This window comes from Cydia strobilella, chromosome 3 (genome assembly GCF_947568885.1).
Source record: "Cydia strobilella chromosome 3, ilCydStro3.1, whole genome shotgun sequence".
In the NCBI taxonomy this organism is placed as follows: Eukaryota; Metazoa; Arthropoda; class Insecta; order Lepidoptera; family Tortricidae; genus Cydia; species Cydia strobilella.
In genome coordinates this window covers 8,917,477-8,942,355 of record NC_086043.1, presented here as the reverse complement: position 1 = coordinate 8,942,355, position 24,879 = coordinate 8,917,477, and the positions used below count along the sequence as shown (strand labels likewise).

Here is a 24,879-nt window from a genome sequence, read left to right as displayed (position 1 = left end):
CCTCAACACTTCCACCCCTAGAGCATATAGCTCTAATGACTCCTCTCAGGACGGCCAATGAAGGCAAGCCAGAGCCGAGAGTCCTGCGGGTCCCCTTGGGGTCTACTCCGACTGACGAAGACGGAGTTCCTGACGCAGTTTCGGGAGCATTCGGGTCCGTGGGGTCGTCACTCCCCAACAGCTCGCCACAACCTGCTCTGCGGGCTTATTATTATTATTATTTATTTAGAACACAAACAGTCACAATCACTTATACAAATGGATTTATAGTACAAATGTATTTATAATTTATTACATATAGGTTTAGACAGTTAAAGGGGTAGGAAAGCAAAATTTATAACTGGAGCATCAGAACATGCTATGTTTACAGATGGATGAATGAAATAATTAAATTTATAAATAGGTAATAATAACACGCATGAGTTAAGTGTTGTTCAATGTGAGTTAGACTGTCCCGTTAACCACATTGATACAATAAATTCTTCATTTCATCAATCATCACAGGCCTTTGCGTCTATTGCAGACGATTTATGCATTACTGTTTAGACAACGGGTTTGGTGACTGTGGAGGCCGGTGCGTGAGCGGCACGACCTCCCATATTTACGATAAATTAACCATTGATTATTAATAATAAATTATTTAAATTAATTTTGTTAACTAGGTAGGAACCTACCTGTAGGTATCACATTGTTTTAAATTCTGAAAGCATATTTCCGTTACTACTCATATATTTTTAGAGAATGTGTAATTATTAAATTATATACTTTAACACATTCACTAATGATGATATCAAATCCTAGTTTTCAAGAAATATTATGCGTTCATGTCTAAAATATGCCAAGTATAAACGGGTACTGGTTCAGTACTATCGCGACTTCGATTAGAAAGGAATCCGCAATGAAAACACATTATTTGAGTTTAGAGACGATCTACTTAGATAGAGAGATTGTGGAGATGAGGTAATAGGAGAGATAAGGTAAGACGGAGCACCGGCTCGGCTGACACTTGCTCGGCGCGGCGGCGCCACGGGCAAACACCGCAGCGGCCAAGAACGTGACTACAGCACGTACCGAACTGTAGGTATCACAGGAATGCGTCAATAAGTGTGTGCGTATACGAACACGTGACGAGACGCCCTAAACAGGCGGAGTGAAGGTTGACTCAAACTTAACGTACCTATATACCTACTAACAAAATGCACAGTGTAAAAAACAAATATCTTTTCAAAATTATAAATCACTTTGGTTGAAGGACAAAGAAGATAGTGGTGAGATTGTGGACGCGGTTCGCGGTTGATGTGTCGCACGCAAGTCGCAAGCGCTGAAAGCCGCTAGCGCCTGCCGGCCCACAAGCGCCGCCGGTCGGTCGCCTCTCAACCAACACGACATCGATGTATTTTCCGAACACCTTTCATCGCTCGTCTCACATCGACCGACGGAAACAACGCGTTAATACCCGTCATAAAATCAGTTTTAGAATCCAGGTTATTTACTTGTTTTTATTTCAGTACCATGATAATTTTAAACGCGGCTCTGTGGCCAATTAGATCACGTGAAAACGAGATCAAGAGAAAAGATCGCTTTTGTTAGACTTGTAAACTACCTACGTAAGAACATAAAACCGAGAAATTCATGTTAGTATGGTAGCCTGAACGTTTCATTGTTGCAGGAAACGTTGTTTAAGAAAATAACTGTCATACTGCTGTACTCTCTGTCAGCCAATGTGAAATAAAACGTTATTAAACTTTTTGAAGTAACCGAAAAATTAAAAGAATCCAGTTATTCCTTGAAAAGGTACTACTTGTACGTCCTCACGTTACCTGTCACGATCACGACGAAAGGCAAATAGATGAAAAATTAAAATAAAAGCTCCAATTTATCTTCACAGTTCCCAATCAGTTTTTCATATAAGTATGTTAAATTAAGACTGTTTGTCAGCCTATGTCAACCTATCTAAACCTACTCTAAACCTTTAAAAACCATATAAAAAACCCAGGCTTGATGGCCCCCAACTTTAAGAAAATCAGAGACATATCCAGATCCTCCTTTACGGTTTTCTGCTACCATAAGGCATTTTTTGAACGTTTGAAACTAAGGAGGGTTTATTCAAGTTAAACGTACCTATAACTATCCTGTATTCAATAATCCTAACGTAAAGTTACCTGGTGCAGGCGCAGTGGGCACTGTTTGCGGTGCCGGCGTCGCCAGGAGGGTTTCTGCGCTCTGGTGCTGAACGCCCGCGGTGACGCTCTGCGCTGCCAAGGACTTTCGCGGGTCCTCCCATGTTGTCGTCTTTGTTATGTGGCTGGAGAAGAACAGACGAAACTCGTTAAAAATCTGAGAGTGACCATTCATGTAAGCAACTTTTGGGACAAGTCAAATCATATTTCAGTCGCCGCCTAGTCTTTCTAAGATGGCATATCTAAGATATATAGTCGAGAAATTGGGAAAGGTCCAGCCGTGGCAGGGGGCCTAGGGGTTCATGGCGTTAACCGCGATAGCTAAAGACGCCGGTTCGTATATCCGGCCTTCACCACTGGAGGTCACTTTTCCTTTAATATATGACATCTATTTCAGTTTATCATTTATGTGGGTTTGCTTGAAAGCCAAGTCCTAAAAAATTTGCCAATTGTTATCATCCTTCGTCTCGCCTTACGTTACTTATCGCGTTTTCTTAGCCAAGGTTACCTAATTACAGGTACACATTGAGATAAGGGGTGTCAAGTGAGTGGGTATTGTTGTGCAATTGATAAGTTTTAACTATTTAAAATAACCTCTAGGGACCTATGCGAGTCTAGAAGACCTATGATTCTAGAAAGTCATGTGGGTTTGTTTCTTTCGTATGTTTTATCGTGACATCCAAACTTCCAAGCTGATATTTTAAAATGATGTCAATATCTTTTATTCATTAAAATTAAACATCTTAAAAATTTTGTTACCTGGGAGACACGCTAAAAAGTTTACCGACTTTCACAAAGGAAGTTATATACGCAAAAACTGTAAGATTCCACTTTTTGGATAATTAAAGCCATATTTTCCGTGGGTAGAGCTGAAAAACATTTTTTTTTAATACAGTTGCTCAAAAAGTGCTACTTTTCGTGGCTGTTTAGCGTGCGGAAAGTTGGTTTTCGCGAACTAGTGCTTTTTACTTTTCCAATTTTTTTAAATTTTTACTTGTTCCAATTCATGACTACTTATTGATGAGTGTTAATAAGAGTGTGTCGTAATCAACATAAAAACCTACTGCTAATGTAAGAATACGAAAAATATGCATATTTCATATTTTATTACTAACCTCTTCATCATTATAAGTATTATAACACGTTTATTTTTTAATGTTGAAAAACCGTTCTGAATAAGTTGTCTGAATGGAACGGAACGCCTGTCAAAGAAGAGGCGTATTTTCTTACTGCAAGAATGTTTTAAGTTTCCAAAGGCAACATTCGATATTGTTTTTATAAATATACGATACACAAATAATCGTAAATAACGATATTTAGGTAATAATAGTACAATGTTTTAATATTTACAATTGTTTCTGTCTTATAGAACATGCATTTGAAAAAAAAACTCATTGAAGTGGGTTCAATAATAATAACAAAATCTATTCTAGTCGAATAAAAGCTAGAAAAACACCTCTTCATAATGTCAGTGTCAATGATGTCATTGTCACAGAATTAATAATATAAAAGTTTCGAATTCCATTCCTTACTTGTTGTTTTTCTTATTTTTTCGCAACTGTATTAAAAAACGTCGTTCGATACACGTGCGGATATGTCATTCTTCACTCGTCCCGAGTCTTGCCACTCGCATATCTCGGTACTCGTGAAGTAATGACATACTTTCCGTACTAGCATCGAAATGTACTATTTCAGCTAAAAAATAGAAATTTTGCCTAACTGATCACTTGATAGATATAGTAAAATGTAACGTCAAAAAAAAATATTTTTACTGCCAAAAATAGTAAATGATCACCAAAATTAAAACTCTATTTTATTTAATGTGAAATGATAACCAAATTATAGTTTGTCAAAGGACTGTCTCATTTCAAACATAGACAGAGAGAATCATACTATCTTTGTCTTATACTAGTATACTAGTACTAGCACCCAAAATAAAAGGATGAGTATATTTTTTTTTTGTTCTTATTTACTGACGATTTATTTTGGTTTGACCAACTATTATTAATATTAACAACGACGGGACTTAATCGCGTAAAATAAGTTTTAAATTTACCTCCGACGTTTCGAGGACGGCGTTGTCCCGTGGTCTCGGAGAGACTGGCTAAAGTTGACATTAACATATTCTAGGCGCGCGAGTTTTGCGCGAGCAAATGACACCAAACTAATAATTGTTAACCCAAAAATAGTAAATGATCACCAAAATAAAAATTCCCTTTTAATGTAAAATTATAACCAAAATGTTTACATCTTGCTATCCTATTAAAGCAAATAACTCCAAACTAATCATTGTTATCCCAAAAATAGTCAATGACCACCAAATTGTTAACCACATTTTAATTTAAAATGTCATGAAAATATCTCGTTATCCTATTAAATTAATTAATCCAATTCGTCACTTTTTTCTAGTAACATTTCGTTTCTGTAAGGGTCGCAATTCTGACCTAACCTAACCCACTTTTCTAGTAGCATTTCTTTTCTGCATGTAAGGTTTCACAGTTCTAACTTAACCTAACCCACTTTTCTGATGGCAGTTCGGTTCTGTAAGGATCCCAGTTCAAACCTAACCTAACCGACTTTTCTAGTACCTAGCATTTCGTTTCAGTAAGGGTCGAGATTCTTACCTAACCTAACCGTAAGGGGGGTCGAGCGGAAGAGTAAGAGAGGTTTTTTATTTAGTGTACCAAAGTATTTTTTTGTGGTCATTAGAATTGTAGCCAAACTAAAATACTGACACCGATCGAGTAATATTTACTCAGGTAATGTAGGGCCGCAAAGTAAACGTATTAAATAAAATGAATAGGTAGTGCAGCGGTTCCTAACCTGGGTACCTATCTATAAGAAAAAAATATTAATTATTATGGAGGAGGGGTAAAATCGAATTCCCTAGTTAGTCAAAGGAGTCACCGTACTAAAAAGGTTAGGAACCACGGAACCACTGAGGTAGTGGGTATGAAAACTTTATTGTTGCGAATATTTCCACTTACCTAGTGGATGTGGCCAATTCGGCAAACCGGACGCGAATGTGACCCAGTAAAGGAAGAGGCATCGTGAGGTATGAATGTTTTACTTTCTTTGCTCCGCGGTAGTACCTAGGCACCTGTTATGTTCAAATTCATGGGGGACTCATGACTTTGACTAGGTCAAAGCTAGGTAAGCAGGTCTAGGTACTTTGTTTTGAAACCTTAATTTAAATTGAATTCGTTTCGTTATTAAAATTTGATTCCACATTTAACGTAATAAATAAAGAATTGCGTTGGAATGTTTTGTGTGTTGGTGTAGGTACGCCGGTCGCAAATCAATTTGAACGGTATGGTAATGAACTTGGCCGATATCGTTATCAGCCGTTTCCCGTTACTTGCCAGAAACAAAACTCCTAAAAGGCTCAAACTCAAAGCTTAAATAATTCATATTCTTGAATAATAAACCTCTTACTTACAAAAATCGAATATGTACGTACCTATAATTTGATATAAAAATATCACATTAATTAAAATTTACAAACAAATGTTCATTTTACTTGTAAAATTGGACACCCGGCACAATCAGACGCCTTAATTCACGCGCGGCTATATTATGTAGTATCTGTAAAAAAAGCGTATCAGATCCACATCGTCGGTACCCATGCTATCCTAATTATCCTATCTGCTACGTTAATTATTCTATTAACCTATGAAAAATAACATTTTTCTACTCCGGCACTCTAATTTGTAGATTAAATGATTGCCAGTGAGATCGAAATCAACTTCACTACATAAGTAGTATAAAACAAAGTCCCTCACAATGTAACCCACGCCACTCGCCTTTTTTGACCCTTCTTATACAACGGTTGCATAAAATACTATTAGGTGTTTGCTGCTGTCTTAGAAAAAATATTGTGTGCAACGGTACATAATTAGGTCTAAAAATTCAAGGGCCGAAGTTACAAAACGAAACTAAGTTGAAACCCTTATTATGTACCTGTTGCACAAAATACTATTGTATTATAATTACTTAATGAACGCAAGTAATAGTTGATACTATTATACTTGTGCAGCATGCAAGTTTCACGAGTGTTCTTCATAATTCCCAGCTGCCTGCCATAAAAGGTTACCCATTGGTAAGGTGATATGATAACGTGTGCAGGTGGTGGGGCACAGGTGTAATGTGGCTTTGGCGTATCGGCATTATACATATATACCTACAGACGTAAAGATACCTAACTATAGTAACAATTAAATTAGTACTGATAAACACGATTTACTGGTTGTGTACAAATTAAATGGCCGTTATAAAAGTGAACTTTTGTATCATATTGTTTTCAAAATCTCAACTGCATAATAACTACAATGGATTGTATTAAAAATGACCAAAATAACCATTGCATACATCCCATTAACTTAGTCGGTATCAGTCCTCTACTTTCTCAGATTAGATTGATTTTATTCATCTTTTCTATATTAATATTTTGATACAAGCTCATTTCATATTACCAAAATATTACCTATGTCATTATCATTTATCATAGATAATTCAACAGTCCCATAATTTAATATCTCTACACTATTGTACATCTCATACGTACGTATTGGGTACGAGATTGAAAAGCTTGATTATATCACTATTGTATACAATACTTTTTCTACGAGTCAAGTGCAGCGAGGGATTCAAGCTCGCCCAAAATGAAAACAGCTTTATCCCAAAGGAGAATACTCTACTTTTCTTTTGACTTTTGGTTTGTTTACCTATATGATTCTACTAGTTTAAAGTATTATTTTGTGTTGACTCGTAGAAAAAGTATTGTATACAATTAGTGATATAATCAAGCTTTTCAATCTCGTACCCAATAAGGCCACTTAGCAAGCTTCGTGGCCTTAACACGGTACTCGACTGAAAAGCTCCCCATTATATCACGATTGTATAAAATACTATTTTGTTATATGTTCAACTTTATGTAGCCCAGTGACTAGCTGTACCGTTTGCAGCACGGTTCACGTATCAGAAAGGCGGAATTTCCAATGTTCATGTGGCTGGCTTATTGTTTATTAATTAAAAGTACCTTTTCCACGAGGATACATTACAAACATTAAGTGAATATTTGTTATTTATTTTCATATTGTCAATTTCCTTACGAGTACGTTCCGAATGGTGTGTAATCCAACACATAACATGTGATCCTATGTCAATTTCCCTGACAAAGGCTTACGTAAGTGAAGTCAATTCTTTTAGTTACGGAAGAACACATAGTTGTGATGGTGTCTATAGTCCAACAAGAAATTGTAGAAATTTATTGAGGGCGCCACTTCCTACGTAACTGTCACATTTTTTAAGTAAAATGGTAACAATTTAGTACTTATGAAATTTTTTTGGTTCCCTTTTATTTAATTTCTACTATTTTATGTCGCAATATTTGTGTACAACGACAACACACAAGTTAGAATTATTTTTTCCCCTCACTAGCTCGGAAAGTTGTCTTTTATCCTTTAAAACAAGCGGGGAAAAACGCATTTTATCCACTAGTGGGGAAAGTAATTTAACCTTGGATGGAGCGTGTTTAAGTAGCTTGACAGATAACAAAACGTAAAACGCTCATAATAATGGTTCGTTCGATATTAATTATCATTAAACAAATGGTTTGAGAATCTAATAAAAAATACCAAATTTAGCTTTATTTTATGATTTTATGTCATAAACCTTAAAGTTCCATAAGAAACGTTTGTTTTTAATAATGATGTTAAATATAATTCTGAACGCACAAGTTGAGTCGATGCAATTTCAAAACGCATCATTGACATTTCATACGTCAGAAATGTCAACATTGTCAACAAATTTTTTACTTAATAACTTCTCACGTAAAAATACAGAATTTCCAGAGTTTTTGTTATAATATCGTAAAAAATGAGTGATTCCAGTGATAAAGATGATCTAACGCCTGTGGATGTTGCACTTTCCTCGCTATAGTGAGGTGAAAAGTTTTGTGTTACACACGGGTGCAAATGTATTTTACTTCTCGTGTGTTGAAACACTCGCGGGTAAAATACAACTTTGCACCCTTGTATAACAAATAACTATTTTAATACAGTTGCTTAAAAAGTGCTACTTTTCGCGGCTGTTTAGCGTGCGGAAAGTTGGTTTTTGCGAACTAGTGCTTTTTACTTTTCCAATTTTTTTAAATTTTTACTTGTTCCAATTCATAACTACTTATTGATGAGTGTTAATATTAGTTTCCTTTCAACGTCGTAATCAACAACCTACTGCTAATGTAAGAATACGAAAAATATGCATATTTCATATTTTATTACTTACCTCTTCATCATTATAAGTATTAATAACACGTTTATTTTTTAATGTTGAAAAACCGTTCTTAATAAGTTGTCTGAATGGAACGGAACGCCTGTCAAAAAGAGGCGTATTCTCTTACTGCAATAATATTTTAAGTTTCCAAAGGCAACATTCGATATTGTTTTTATAAATATACGATACACAAATAATGGTAAATAACGATATTTAGGTAATAATAGTACAATGTTTTAATATTTACAATTGTTTCTGTCTTATAGAACATGCATTTGAAAAAAAAAACATTCATTGAAGTGGGTTCAATAATAATAACAAAATCTATTCTAGTCGAATAAAAGCTAGAAAAACACCTCTTCATAATGTCAGTGTCACAGAATTAATAATATAAAAGTTTCGAATTCCATTCCTTACTTGTTGCTTTTCTTATTTTTTCGCAACTGTATTAAAAAACGTCGTTCGATACACGTGCGGATATGTCATTCTTCACTCGTCCCGAGTCTTGCCACTCGCATATCTCGGTACTCGTGAAGTAATGACATACTTTCCGTACTAGCATCGAAATGTACTATTGTCTCGTCGTTAGGATGCTACGTGTATATGTGTAAAATTGTTAATATAATTGATAGAATAAGGAACGGTTGGACAACGCAACACCTATTAGTAGATAATTATGGAACAAATAAAATATTATCCCATTTTTGATAAGTATAAAAAAGTTTTCCCATATATTGATTTCACACACACACGACACGATTTTCACTCATAATTTAAACTCAAAACGGAACTTAATTGCGTGCACTTATTTTTATGTTTTCACACAGAAATCAAGAATTGTAGTGACACAGAACAAACATTACATTACTGTAAAATCAGTTAACTATAGTCCTTAACTTAAGTACAACTATGGTGCAGTTTTTAACGTTGATTCTTAACGAGCCTTTATGATTTGTACTCGTTACATTTATTTTGGAGCTTAGATACACTAATGCTCTTTCAATATTATATACTCAACATAATTACAAAAATACTATTTTAGTGGAACTTGTATTTGGACCATAGTTGTAAGTTTTGGACTAAAGTTACCTGATTTTACAGTACTCAATACTCAGCGTCCAAGAATTGTAAATTTTAATAATACAGAAATAAATACAATAAAGGTAATGTTTACCACGTGAACTTAGCTAACATAATACGTAGAACACGGTGCAGCCGTACAAATACAAACAAATTAGTTCACTTAACTCATTCATTTCATACGTATGCGGCAATACGGGTTGCGCGCTGCGCGCCCATTGGTCTTATTCACTTCAGGAAAAATTATACAATTGTACTGGAGAGTCTGGAGAAATCAAAACTCGTCCGGCGATGTTGCGTCTGCGTATAAGAAAGCTAATCTAGAATAATAATGTTCAATTAAAGCGATCGACTCATGGTATATCTAAAACATTCACAGCTTGGGAGGGCAGCAACGGCAATGGTATATCATTATCGCCTGCCAAGTGCTAGTCAACCAACACAAGCTTTACTTCAAGATCTGTAACAACTATCCACTACGAGTACCTAAATGGAGACCTTACTTATACCGAAGAGATTATATAGGTTTTTTTATGATATAGGAGGCAAACGAGCAGACGGATCACCTGATCAAAGATAGATATAACTCCGTAATAGACGGATACAGTCTAAGGAAAAAACGTGCCTCTAAAATCACGAAAATTTGATTCTCGATCAGATGGCGCCACTAGTTTTGGCCTACTCTCGTATAGAGGGCGTTAACTGTTTCGTTTGTTATTTATAATTTTAACGCATACCAGTGAAAGAACATGGGTCAAAATCATATAAAAATAATTAATGCAAATAAAAAAATAATTTATCCATATTTAAATACATTTTAATGTATTTTTATTAATCTTCATTTTTAGTTTTAAAGTATGTCGATAGATGGCAGTGAATTTACAGCGGTTACAAAATTTACTATGACACGCTCTATCTTATTATATCCTCATTGACCTGATGGTAAGCGATTACCGCCGCGCCGCCCATGGACACCAGCAACACCAGAGGGGTTGTAAGTGCGTTGCCGGCCTTTAAGATGGGAGTACGCTCTTTTCTTGAAGGTTTGATTTGAAGGTCGTATCGGTCCGGAAATACCGCAGGCGACAGTTCATTCCACAGTTTAGGATAGAGGGTTACTGTCATAGTAAATTTTGTAGTCACAGTTTTACTGCCATCTATCGACACACGACTAAAACTAAAAATGAAAATGTATAAAAATACCAAAAAATGTATACATACATGGATGAATGATCTTTTTATTTGTATTTATTATTTTTATATGATTTTGACCCATGTTCTTTCAATGATGTGTTAAAATTGTTAAATAACAAACGAAACCGTCAACGCCATCTCGCCGAGAATAGGCCAAAGGTGTAGGCGCCATCTGTCCGAGAATCTATTTTTCTTGATTTCCGAGGCACGTTTTTTCCTTAAACTTTATTTATGAGTTACATAGGTCTTCGCTTATACTATAATGGACAGTCGGCTCTTGAGAAACGAGGGGAATAGCAGCCGAAACGTGTGTAATTACACCGGCCCGTACCACGACATCACTAACATTAAATGCATCACAATACTGTGACGGTTGTATATATGTGCATCTCTGTCACTCAGAGCAATGACTACATCGTCACAAACATAGCAAGCTGCAGCGCCTTGATGCTAAAACAATGTATCTAGACTTACAGCGTTTTTTGAAGTGAAACTTTTATTCTATCGCCTCAAATTTTTTGGGCTGTCTTTAGCATATCACGTGATGCATTACAGCATTAGTAAAATTCTACTTTATTCCTAGTATAACTTAACTAACTTAGCGGTTACACTCACGTGTTTTTAGTCACTCGCGCGACATGTTTCGGAAAGCCTAGGTCTCCATTTTCAAGCACTAACAGTGCCTGAGTGAGTAGCGGTCACGACGGATGGGCGTCACGTACTGCGTACATCATCAGCTTCAGCTATTCTTCAGCTCCAATACGGACCCGAATCATGACATCATTACTGATGTGTTAGTTTTAAAGAATTTCTGGCTGCGTTGGCAGCTAACTTCGTGGACACCTGAGGGACCTACCGCGAACCACATTCGACGTGTTGCCTCCCTGTCACACTTACGTACGAATTTACAAGTGCGACAGAGAGGCAACACGTCGAACGTGGTTCGCGGTAGGCCCTCTGACCCTCGCCAACGGCTACTTATAGTACTTATACACGCAAAGCTGTAATAAATACGTATTACGTTGTTCTGATATGCTGTAAGTCATATAGTCATGTGTGTAGGAGTCATGCGGGGTATACAGCTACCCTGTGTCTGAATGGTGCCAATCTACCCCTACTATTCTACCTACACAAGTTATATGTATATAGGTAGGTACATAGTTTGTACCTAACCTATAGAACATTTTAACTTAACAAAATCCATTAAAATCGGATGCATAAAATGCAACCGATTTTTTATGCCCGCGGAAAACTCATGAAATAAAACTATGAAAACGGATTATATCGCGTATATTGAATTTATAATACATCCCGACGTTTCGAACCCTTTACAGCGTTCGTGGTCCACGGGTGACTGAGGAAAAACTACAAAGTGTAAAAATACCCACGTACTAAAAATAATGAATCATCATAGACTACTTTAAGGCTGGTTGTACATGCAAAATTGGTTCATAAGGCTAGTTATACAATACAACTATTTCCAAGTAAATATTTATATATAGGGTACACTACATAATTCCGAAAAATGTTATGCCGAATTTTATTATTCCGATTTTTAAATGCTCAACCTATCAAAATTCCGACTGTCGTAATTACGAATGATGAAAATCACGAAGATTTATATTTCCGAAAAGCCGAAAAGCTGAATTTTGTAAATTCCGAACCACATAATTCCGATTATAACAATTCCGATGGTGACAAACACCGAATTTAACAATTACGATTTTTAAAATCACGAATTCCGAAATTTTCCGAAATTCAGAACCACATAATTCCGATTATAACAATTCCGACAGTGAAAAACGCCGAATTTAACATTTACAATTTTCGAAATCACGAATTCCGAATTGCCATTATTCCGAATTGACGTTATTCCTATTTTAAATATCCCAATTATTAAATTTCCGAATAACGATATTCCGAATTTATTGTTAAATACATGAAGGTACCTACGTCGTTAAAGTAAGCAGAAATGCCTTTTAACATTTCCTATTTTACATAATATAATAGATGGACACTCACAAACACCATTTTTCTACACAATTATGCGCTTTAAACATTATTAATAAGGTAGCCTTCAAACCCATATCATTTTTCACCTCAGCAGGAAAGTGCGTTTTTCCTCACTCCAGGGAGTGAAACAAAGTAGCTTTTTAATTTAGTGCAAAGCCATGAACTGCCACTTCATACTATTATTAATTTTTTTTTGTTTCTCTGTATTATTCTGTGTAATTCGAAATACATTTTAACCTTTAATATGTTCTCACTACTGAGGTGAAAAATTATGTGTGCAACACGAGAGCAAAGTTATTTTACATCTCGTGTTTTCGAGTCCCGCGCTTCGCTCGAGATTCTAACTTAAAATCTTTCGCTTTCTCGGGAGCGGGACTCAAAATAAACACTCGCAAGAAAAACCAACTTTCCTCTCGTGTTGCACAAATAACTATTGTCACACCCATTTTCTGTAAGCAGGTCCCTTCTGTGGGGGGTTGCAGTTTTAAACTAGCCTAAACCTACTTCTTTAAAAACAATTCTTTTCAGTGGGGGTCGCCGTTCTAACCTAACCTAACCCTGCACTTTTCTGGCGACAGTTCGTTTTCTTGAGGGTCGCAGTTCTAATCTAACGCACTTTTCTAGCAACAATTCGTTATATTGAGGGTCTTAGTTCTAACCTAACCCATTTTTCTGGCAACAGTTCGTTTTCTTGGGGGTCGCAGTTCCAACCTAACGTAACCCACTTTTCTGGCAACAGTTCGTTATCTTGAGGGTCGCAGTTCTGCCGAATTTATTTATGCCGAATTTTTATGAAAAAATATTTTATGCCGAATTTTAGAATGCCGAATTTAAGGTGATGCGGCAAGACAGGCACCCGTAATAATTACTAAAACGTGAGTCGTCATTTGAATATCACGAATTTCACTTTTCCGACCTTACAAAAGACCGAATTTCTGAATACCGAATTACTAAAACGAAACGTGTCTTCATTTGAACATCACAAATTTCATTTTTCCGACCTTACGAAAGACCGAATTTCTGAATTTCGAATTATTTTATTTCCGATCGGACAATGGTTTTTCGGAATTTAAGAATTCGGAAAAACATTTTTTTGGAAAAGTGTTAAATCGGAACTTTAAGCTTTCGGTCAAATGACAATCGGATTTTAAATTTTCGGAAATAGCACATTCGTGATTTTCTTCCATCGTGTTTTTAAAAAACCATAATTTTGATATTTCGGACTTATAAAAAATCGGGATTATAAAAATCGTGCTTATAAAATTCGGAAAAACATATTTCGGAATATTTGGGTGTTCCCATATATATATACGCGATATAAAACAAAAACTGTAAAGGGTTCTAAACGTCGGGATGTATTATAAATTCAATATATGCGATATAATCCGTTTTCATAGTTTTATTTCATGAGTAACTATCGCGGTAACCGAAGATTTGTGAAAAGCATCTGTTTTTCAGATACATTGTTTTGTTGCAACACGGCAGAGCGGCGGAGATGGCTCGGGTTGCATTGCATAACACCGCTAACTGCGCGGCTTCGCAGTTTGTACACAATCACATTATTTACTCACACCCTTCGCAAAACACGTAATCGGGTTCCTTGGAAACGCATTGAAACAGGGACTTCAGGGAATATCGCAAGGCTTCTGGATTACTGTAGATCACACTTTAAAATCTTGAACTTTTATATGATCACCCAGAAATGGCTAAACGGTCTTGGTACAAAAATAATTAATAACCTGGAAGACATGCATCTTCTTAGTCTTCTTACTAAAGAAGGGATTACAAATTTAATGAAATATAAATGAACCCTAACCATATTAGGTACTGTGTCTTTTAACACTAGAAACAACCACACAAATTATAGCATTACGGATTTTATTAGGGACTTCAAGCCTTCATATTTTAATGTAAGTTTACAGCGCGCCCACCTTAAGGGACTGCTAAAACCGCATGACTATTAAGGAATATTTCCTAATGAAATAAGTTTATGGCAAACATTTAATTTTTGATACAAGCTTTTATCGCTGACTGTACTTTTCTTTCCACAGGCAACTAATACTCATCGATACAATTCTAAAAACCCCAAATACAATTAGGTTGCGTTGTATTATCACAGAGTTCCTATGGCCACCTCCTGTCTCCATCATCAGATCAGATCGATGGTACCATCATATTGCATTGTCACCCGACTTACATATGTATCCCAATTTTCAGCTTCATTCATCGGATATCAGGAAGTAGTTGAAAAATGGTTGTCTTGAAAAGTCGTTGATATCTACTCGTATATCGACCTTCTATAATATATATATATCTACCTTCAGACTTGTAAGTTGCTAAATTTTCTCGGAAACTTCTGGAACATTTTACAGTAATTGAAAGCTTTCATTTTGGAAAATTCCTCGATGTTAATCGATTAAGCCTTTTTAGCAACTCTTCAACAGAATAGGTAATTGCCAAGTAACAGCGTGGTGTGGATCCATACGATGAAATAGTAATACTGGAACAAGAGCTTACGTTTAACACGCTCTGCGACGTGTTGTCCTTCTTATAGGTAGGTAGGTATATATAAATAATAGAAATTGCGTTTACACAATCTTGGTAACCCAACATCGGACACGGCACAAACGGTGTATTGGCTGAAGTTAGGCTTAATAAATAGATTATAGTTGTTCTGAAATTACCTATAAGAAGCGGACTTAATAGGGCCGATATGTACAACAGTATAAAGGTCCTGGAAAATAATAAAAAAATAAAAATTGCGTTGGCAATTGTTCTCGAACGAAAAAGCCATCGATGCTGAAAGCAGTCCTAATAGTTGCCTAACCACTAACTCATAATGCATGTAAACCTTTTTCTCAGTCAACGGCAACTCTGGTACGGAGCCCACGTAGTAAGTAGTTAAGTACGCTTCGTAAACAGAATGGCTGGTTATTATGACGGATCCGGCGAAACGCCTCGTGCTTCAATTAATCAGAAAATAACGTTGGCACTGTTCCTCCTTTCCGACGTAGGTAATGTTAACGTTAAAATAATCAAAATAGCGAGTAGCACACCCATTCAGCCAGCGGAGCCGGGCATGCATTATCTATGTGTAGGTAATGTTAGTTAATGAGTCAGGAACGTAATTATACCATGGCAACGAAGATCTTACGTTTGTTATTAGAAGAAAGTATTTCATCTTGTTTTTTGTTACTTTGTTCAAAAATCGTGCTAGTGCACAAAACGAATCCTTGGGTAGAAATTACGGTTTTAAAATAAACAAAGAACCGGCCAAGTGCGTGTCGGACCTCGCTTAATGGAGCGTTCCGTACCTTAAAAGCCATAGGTAGTATAGGTACCAGCAATACGGTGTGGCCAACTGGGTTGGCCAAGGAAAGGTTTATAACCAAATTTGTTTTTAGATACCGGTAAATGAATACGTTTTGACTTTCCTTATAATTTTTCTGTCGCCACGCCTCTGATTTCGAAGTACTTTATACAGCTGGCAGAGGGGAATACGGGCGGCATAGCCTACTGGCGGCAAAATTCTAAATCCGCCACTGGTGTTGTAAGAGGTGTATTTACTCGTATTTGTGGCTATGCTGATGGCTGGTGGTGATGGTGTATAACGGTGCAGTTTATAATTTGACGCATTACATGTTTTAAGCTTATCAATCAAATTTTTAGGCAATGTAACAAAGTAATTACACGATCTGATTAATCTCCGATCCGTCGTTCCTAAGATGGCGCTGGTGGTCGCCGGAAACGCGTCATGTCGGACGCACATCCTGTAGCTGGTACGCAATCTTCCCGCTTTTACACTTCACTTGTAGGTACCAGTATAGTTATAATATGTAGGTAGGTACAACAGTAGCAAAACAATAAGCAACTGGCATCCTTCAAAATAAATCAGAACTGGGTTCTGGGGAGTTGATTACGTAACCACTGATTGCTTACTGTAATATTAAAACCCATAAATATGACGTTACATCGCTTATCTTATCAGGCAGTAAAAATTCACATGCATTGATAGACAACTATAGAGTAATTAAAAGGTAAGTACTTTATCTATTTCAATTATCGAAGTTACCTACATGTATTGCTACGTTTTCCTTATTACGGTCATTTTTAGGGTTCCGTACCCAAAGGGTAACAACGGGACCCTATTACTAAGACTCCACTGTCCGTCTGTCTGTCACCAGGCTGTCTCATGAACCGTGATAGCTAGACAGGTGAAATTTTCACAGATGATGTACCTATATTTCTGTTGCCGCTATTATAACAACAAATGCTAAAAAGTACGGAACCCTCGGTGGGCGAGTCCGACTCGCACTTGGCCGGTTTTTTTTTACTAATTATTTCTAACTTTCTACGCTACATACAGTCATGCCGCTCAGGGATTTGAAATTGTAGGTTTGTATATTAAACATGTTACATCGACAATTTACTCCTCCTCCTCTTCTTCCTCGCGTTATCCATTTTGCCACGGCTCCTGGGAGCCTGGGGTTCGCTTGACAACTAATCCTAAGAATTGACAATTTACTACCTACCTAAAATTAAATTAATATTAACGAGATATGAATCCATGACAACTGCGGCAACTTATGAAGATATTAAAACTATAAAACTCTTGCATTATCACAATGATTATAAACATGTGTTAGTTTATCTAGTGCGTCGAGCACTTCGAGTAAGTACCTACGTTAGCAAAGTAATGGATAACTGTACCAATTCTGGGCATGACTCATTCATTCACATGTCCGCTTGCATAGACGCAATGCTAGAGTATTATTTGTTTATTTAATGGTACAAACGCAGAACTAGGGATTCAATGAAATAACGAAGAGTAACTTTTGCTGCCTCTATGTTACATTGTATTAGACACGTACGTAAATACATTATTTATTTTTATAGACGTGCCATCTTAAGTAGGTATATAGACATGTTATTGTCAGTTTTTCAGTACATATCTACGTACATATATACAAAGTGATGAATATACAGTACCTACTACTAGAACCTATTTTAGTCCCAGATAGCTTGATAAGTGTTGGGCCCTAAAGACTATACTTGTATGTATATTGTCTCAAAAAAAGGAAATTTAACCTGACGAGTTTGAATGATACAGGTATTTTCTATGTAAGCGACACTTCCTCGCTTCCTTGGGAGTAGGTTTTGCAGCAAGAACAACATGGCGGAGACGGCGTTCTAATTTTGAATCTCGGACGAGTCGGCGCTCGCGTACGTAAATAAACGTACACACGAATAATAATCAGTAGGTAATACTATACACGTGTAGCTATTCAGTCGACTAAACACTACTTCCATACAAAATCAAAACACCGTGTCGATACAGAACATTATTGAAAGAAGTAAAAAGTTTTCAAGTTTAATTAAATACAGTTGAGGGTTTATTACTTACCTATTACACTACATCCTTCCTTTAAACAGAAAGCATTTTGTACCATCAATCTGTTATTTAAAAACCGGCCAAGTGCGAGTCGGACTTGCGCACGAAGGGTACCGTACCATTAAGCAAAAAACGGCAAAAAAATCACGTTTGTTGTATGAGAGCCCCACTTAAATATGTATTTTATTATGTTTTTAGTATTTGTTAGTATAGCTTTCATAAATAAATTTCAACTGTCTATTCATGTACTGGGTATAGGGAAGTCCGAAATCTCTTGGACATTCGGCCTCATTACGACAAGTATTATGCATAATGAACAAAAGATAAAGTGGTCCCGATAGCAGTACATGCGTACTAGAGAAACTGGCAGTAGGTAGCTGGGGTGTTATTCAATTGCTTACTGTTACTGAGCGACGGTAAATACTCCGAAGAACCAGTATAAATACGCTCTCCAACTACCCATAGTTGTAATGGATGTCGAGGTTACAGTTACAAAGATCCGAGTAGCCTATCCTATAAGATATTGGAATATATACACGGCCTGCGTACAGCCGATGACGCCGGGCGCAGCGCCCGCGCCACCGGTCGGCCTTGCCGCCCGCCCTCCCGTACCCAGAGGTTAACAACGTGTTTTTTCTCATTGAACTTTAGAAAGTAACTAGATCTGATTCGTGTTGTATTGATATACAACACCGAACAAATACGCATTAGGAATGTATGACAATTAGTGTTTATCCAACTTTCAAGATTTTAAAGGAGAGGGAGTTGATAATTTTTAATTTGTGCTTACGTTTATTTTTGTTTCAAAGTTTTAAGTGGTCCTAAATAAAAGCCAAAAATCGAGTCTCGGTAAGTATATATCAGGTAAACTTTTTTACTCCACCAGCCCAAACCGAAAAGTTCACCTGAAATTAGCTCGGTATATAACTTTGAACTTAGTACTTAACCTTGATTTATTAAATGGACCAACGGGCCGTCGGGCATTATTAATATAGACCGGACAAAGTAATAAATTTATCACTTTGCCCGACGCTCTTAGGCATTATTTATACTGCCCGGTTAATCATCATCACAGGGTGGCTAAAAAATAAGTGCATTTCCATTGCCAGCAGGGGGGTTTTGGGATTATACTGAGCAACTTTTAGTATGGGACCAACCCCGAAATCGCGAAAAAAAATTTACCCTCATAGAAAATGGACGATTTCGGGGTTGGGCCCATACTAAAAGTTGCTCAGTATAATCCCAAAACCGCCCTGGCAACGGGAATGCACTTATTTTTTAGCCACCGTGTATATTAATGACGGTGAGTTAATTCATAGAAGAATGAAACGGGATAATGTTTATGCCAAGACCTTATTTACGATTGACTCATTAATAGTGTAAAATCGTAAAGTCACGTCGACTTTGTTCATTGATGAAATATGAAAAACCACGCATGTAGAAAATAACCGTAAAATATAGAATAGTTCGAGTCGTGACACTAAACTTAAGAAACTAAATATAGCCAAATATAGTTAGTAGTAAAAGATCGCTAGAGACACGTATCCGGGTCGTCGGCACTGCGTCTTATCGATGACTCTTTCAAAACTGCCAGCGATTCCCAGAACGAAGACATTGCCAATACATAATAATACAATTTAGGACTGGTTTGGAGGTCGTTTGACTACTATAAAAATAAAAATTACCACTATTCTTAAAACGAGTTATATCCAGTTATATGTATTTAAATTCACGATAATATACTCGTATCTCTATTCGCGACTATCAATATGAATCAGTAGTGGTAAAAATAGTACATTTCGATGCTAGTGCGGAAAGTATGTCATTACTTCACGAGTACCGAGATACGACTCGGGACGAGTGAAGAATGACATATCCGCACGTGTATCGAACGACGTTTTTTAATACAGTTGCGAAGAGGTGTTTTTCTAGCTTTTATTCGACTAGAATAGATTTTGTTATTATTATTGAACCCACTTCAATGAAATTTTTTTTTTTTCAAATACATGTTCTATAAGACAGAAACAATTGTAAATATTAAAACATTGTACTATTATTACCTAAATATCGTTATTGACGATTATTTGTGTATCGTATATTTATAAAAACAATATCGAATGTTGCCTTTGGAAACTTAAAACATTCTTGCAGTAAGAAAATACGCCTCTTCTTTGACAGGCGTTCCGTTCCATTCAAACAACTTATTAAGAACGGTTTTTCAACATTAAAAAATAAACGTGTTATAATACTTACAATGATGAAGAGGTAAGTAATAAAATATGAAATATGCATATTTTTCGTATTCTTACATTAACAGTAGGTTTTTATGTTGATTACGACGTTTAAAGGAAACTAATATAAACACTCATCAATAAGTAGTTATGAATTGGAACAAGTATAAATTTAAAAAAATTGGAAAAGTAAAAAGCACTAGTTCGCGAAAACCAACTTTCCGCACGCTAAACAGCCACGATAAGTAGCACTTTTTGAGCAACTGTATTAAAAATGAATATTTTTGGTCTTGTCCTGAAAACTGCTTTAGAAGAAAGAAAGAAGTGTGAAAACTGCAATAAATTATAAGTAAGTAACTCCTAAAATACAATGCAACAATAAATATGCTCATTGCTCATAACATCAATTTTAGCAGCCAGTACCTATGTACGAGAGAAATCTGTGTAGGAAGGAAAATGCGTCAAACTCATGCGAGTAACGGAAGCCACCGTGATTGCGCGGTCAACCGTCAATGGATTATTGTTTTGAATACTCGTAAACCTATATCTTGTCTTAAAATTTAACAAATACCTAAAGGAAAAATGTAAATATGTTCATCATTGTCATGAACTAGCGTTACCTAGCTAATGTTTTCTTTAAGGTGGACCGATGTACTTACGTAGTCGCAATAAGATTAAGGATGAAGAAATTTCTAGCTATTAAAACTATGAATCTATGTATATACCTATGAATCTTTAAATCAAATCTACTGTACGATTCAAATACAATTCTAATAATACCTACATACATCTGAAACAGTATTGTGTAGTTATTAAGTGTGGCTGAGTCAGAAGGCGTCATGTGATGGGAGTTGGTGCCCTATAATTAGATGTTAATGAGAGAAAAAGGTCCCCGGGTACGTTTAACTGGTAAAGCTTAGGCGCTCCTCCAACTTAATAAACGGGTTAATTTGAGAATTAGTAAATAAAATATACAAATACAAACACACAACACAATCACAATAGATCACATCAACGTACCATATTCTGACAAATAAATACATTTCATTTTATTTCATTTCAAATAAAACTGAAAGTAAAAACTATCTACCTAACTGAAAAAGGCTTAGCTTAACAAAAAATAGTAGTAGGTGACTACTGCTGTGCACCCCATAGAAAGGCTGGCAGCATTGCGCTACGCTGCCAAGAAAAGAGCTATCGCTGGTTTAGTGGCCACTGTCATAGATAGCGTCAAGTCAACGAGGTGTTATTCTAGCTCTCTGATTATTGTGAGTTATTGACAGGAACACATTATAATTAGCCCACAAAGTTGATGGATGTTATAAGATGTTATAAAAATGTGTTAAGATTACGACTTGAATATTTATGGCTAAAAGAATATGTGAACGTCAAAAATTAAGGAAAGGGCCAACTCGACATCGAGTCGAGGCTAGACGCAGAATTTTAACAGAAACAGCTTGTACGGAACAACTACAACAAGTGAATTCGCAATCGAGGATTTGACACGAATAGCCAAACACAGCAGTGGCAGTTAGGTCCCGGGCTGCCATTCTCGCTATCCGAACACATCGCTTCCAAACCATTATAAATGTAATCTTTTTTGCTGTAGCCTGTATAGGTGATCAGAGATCAAATGTATTCTGGTTTATTGAGGCAAAGAGAATAACAGACCTGGATAGAGAGCCCATTTGCCGGCAGGAAGTGCTAATGGCAGCGGACACTTGCCGTGCCGCTGAATCCGAACCGGAAGGAGTCCGGAACCACACAGTTAACATATACCCGCCATGTGACTAAACAGTAAAAACAAAAATAATAAAATCTTATAATGGAGTCAAGTAATTCATGGAATGATAACAGTAAAAACTGAAACTCGTTGCAGAGCTCGAAATAAACAATAATGCATAATATTTCTTGTGTTGCCAAACTTTTACAAATTTAGTTTAGACGTCATAAGTTTCGGAGTTTTTCTTATTTAGTAGTAGTTATTATCAAATACTTATTTGCATACTAATGTCACATGGCGGGATTCCACACTGGTGGAATCCGGCCTATAGCGATAGCAGGCGTGTGTCACTTCGCGGCGCGCGGCCGTCACCAGATCTGGTGTCGCATACAAATATGACTACACATAAATAAATCCATACTAATATTATAAATGCGAAAGTCTGTCTGTCTGTGTGTTACCTCTTCACGCTTAAACCGCTGAACCGATTTAGTTGAAATTTGGTATACAGATAGTATGAGTCCCGGGGAAGGACATAGGATACTTTTTGTCCCAGAACTCATCCCTCAAGGGGGTGAAAGGGCAATTTGTATGGGGAATCAATAACCGCTGAACCGATTTAGATAAAACTTGGTATGGGGATAGTTTGAGCTGTGAGAAAGGATATAGAATAACTTTTATCCCCGAAATCATCCCTTAAGGGTGTAAAAAATGGGGTGGAAATGTATAGTGTGGACCAATTTGGGGGTGAAAAAAGGGTGGATTAAAAAGCAGATTTGTTTAAGAATTAAGGTACCCAAATTACTAATTCCACGCAGACGAAGTCGCGGGCAAAAGCTAGTTATAAATAAAAATAAAAAGCCTTTTTATTCCGTAACCACTAAAATATACAAACTATTTCTAAACTAAATACTATTTGTTACTAATCTAGTAAAGTGTTAGGACCCCTTCCGGGTATAGGCCTCCTCCAACCTCTTCCACCGTTCTCGGTCTTCTCTCTCTGTGAGCCAGTTGCTCGACAGTCTCGACACTCTCTCTAAATCGTCTGCCTAGCGGGCGCGGGAGACTACACATACGAATATATAATATGACCAAACGGCAACGTTTAAGCCCGTTTGCTATATCTAAAAAGGGGTTTTGTTATACAGTGAACCTTCTGTACGTAGTACTATTGTTTATTCTGTGGCGATAGGTATGGACGAAGCAGTCATAGAGCAAGCAAATGTCTGGACCTAACAGCTTCCTACGGCGCTCTCTGGAATTCGTTGCTCAGCACCGGCCAAACACCACATTTTACAAAAACATGTGATCAGAAAATTGAATTTTATCCACAAAAGTGGCAAAGTAATTTTATGCAAATTTTTAATTGGTCCCTCATTAAATGATGCCATTTAAATGATATTTTTGAATTATGTGTAAGTGTTCACTTGGATAACGTTTTTTACAGTTAGTATTTTCCACGAGTTGTTGAAAGAAATTTGTGTTTCACTCGGTAGCAAAGTTTGATTAACCCTCGTGCCTAGAAACCCTCGCAACGCTTAAGAGGGCGGTATCGATTTTAGTCGCAAAAATGTAAAATTGACAGATTTAGTCGGTGAAATTGTACACCTCTTGTTACCTAATTGAAATAACAAGTACTGGTTTCTATTAGCGCGTTTTCTTATCTTGCCTTTTATCAGATATTTTTTTTGAAAACAGATCCACTTAATTAGCAATGATTTTTTTTCTGATGGGCGTTTAGGTAAACGCGCGTAAAGCACTGATTTTGTCGCTCCTATTTGTAAATTTCGTAAAGTTTGGACTGCTAAAAATGGTAAATTTGTATTACACATATTCTGTACTTGACCTTTATCAGATTACATTTTTGTTATATGACTTAGAGTTCGAGGAAATCAAAGTTAAACGAATTCAATTTTCTCCAGAAATTACTTCAAAACAAGTGACAATTTCTCTGAAAATCTACTTAATTTCAACGTAACTTTGAATAATAATGAGTAAAAATCGTGAAAGTTTAAATCAGTGTGTAACTTTGATACTTAAACAATCTACAACATTTGCTGAAACTATTCTAATACATCAATTTGTATAATTTACCACCATAATTTTTTGATGAATTTTTAAAAACTGCCCCTTCTCTTCATAAATTACCGGTGATGCACGCTCGCGACCTCATTATTAAAAGGCAAGATGAGAAGACGTGCTAATAGAAACCAATACTTGTTTTTTAGATATTACGTAACAAAACGTGTATAATTTCAAGGACTTAATCTATCAATTTTACATTTTTGCTCCAAAATCGACTACGGCCTCTTAAGATTACACTTTTCGAATCACTCGCTACGCTCGTGGTTCAATGAGTTCAACAATAGTTTTGACTGCATGTAAGTAAAACAAACAACTATATACGCTGCCCTAACAGCCTTTGATCTGTCTCATTCGGCTTATTCCGTGGTGCAACAGGCACAGTCAAGAGAAAACAGCGCGGCGCTATGCTACTGTCCTGTAGAGGCTCGGACTTTGGACCCGATTGTGTTGGTATACCCATCCCGGTCGCTCCCACAGGCGCTGCCTACCTGCATCCTGCTCTTCCTTGCTGGATCGTCATTACATAACTGCTCGGTTAATGTCAAAGATGTCGGTTTTCGCTTCCACCTGACACGCTTCACTTTTTTCCTAATGCCTACCTAATCTCTAGGTGCAAGGGGTTCTTTAATAAAAGGCTTACTACCGATTTTATTTTTCTATTACTTAAACTGGAGAAGCCACGAATATTCGGCTGCTATTGGGTGTGGG

At 36.6% G+C, this 24,879-nt stretch overlaps 1 protein-coding gene and 1 long non-coding RNA gene across 4 annotated transcripts in view; one reads left to right on the top strand and one right to left on the bottom strand.

Moving 5' to 3' along the window:
• Positions 1-24,879, top strand: part of LOC134755813 (uncharacterized) — a 359,324-nt gene that overhangs the window by 42,910 nt on the left and 291,535 nt on the right. The gene's annotated exons all lie outside the window — the stretch shown is intronic.
• The window catches only part of LOC134755770 (transcriptional coactivator YAP1), a 63,631-nt gene that overhangs the window by 15,144 nt on the left and 23,608 nt on the right, over positions 1-24,879 (bottom strand). For all 3 annotated transcript variants that reach the window (XM_063692359.1, XM_063692360.1, XM_063692361.1), the window contains exon 2: positions 2,163-2,305. In XM_063692359.1, the coding sequence (XP_063548429.1) occupies positions 2,163-2,305 (143 nt within the window). The remainder of the gene's footprint in view (positions 1-2,162; positions 2,306-24,879) is intronic.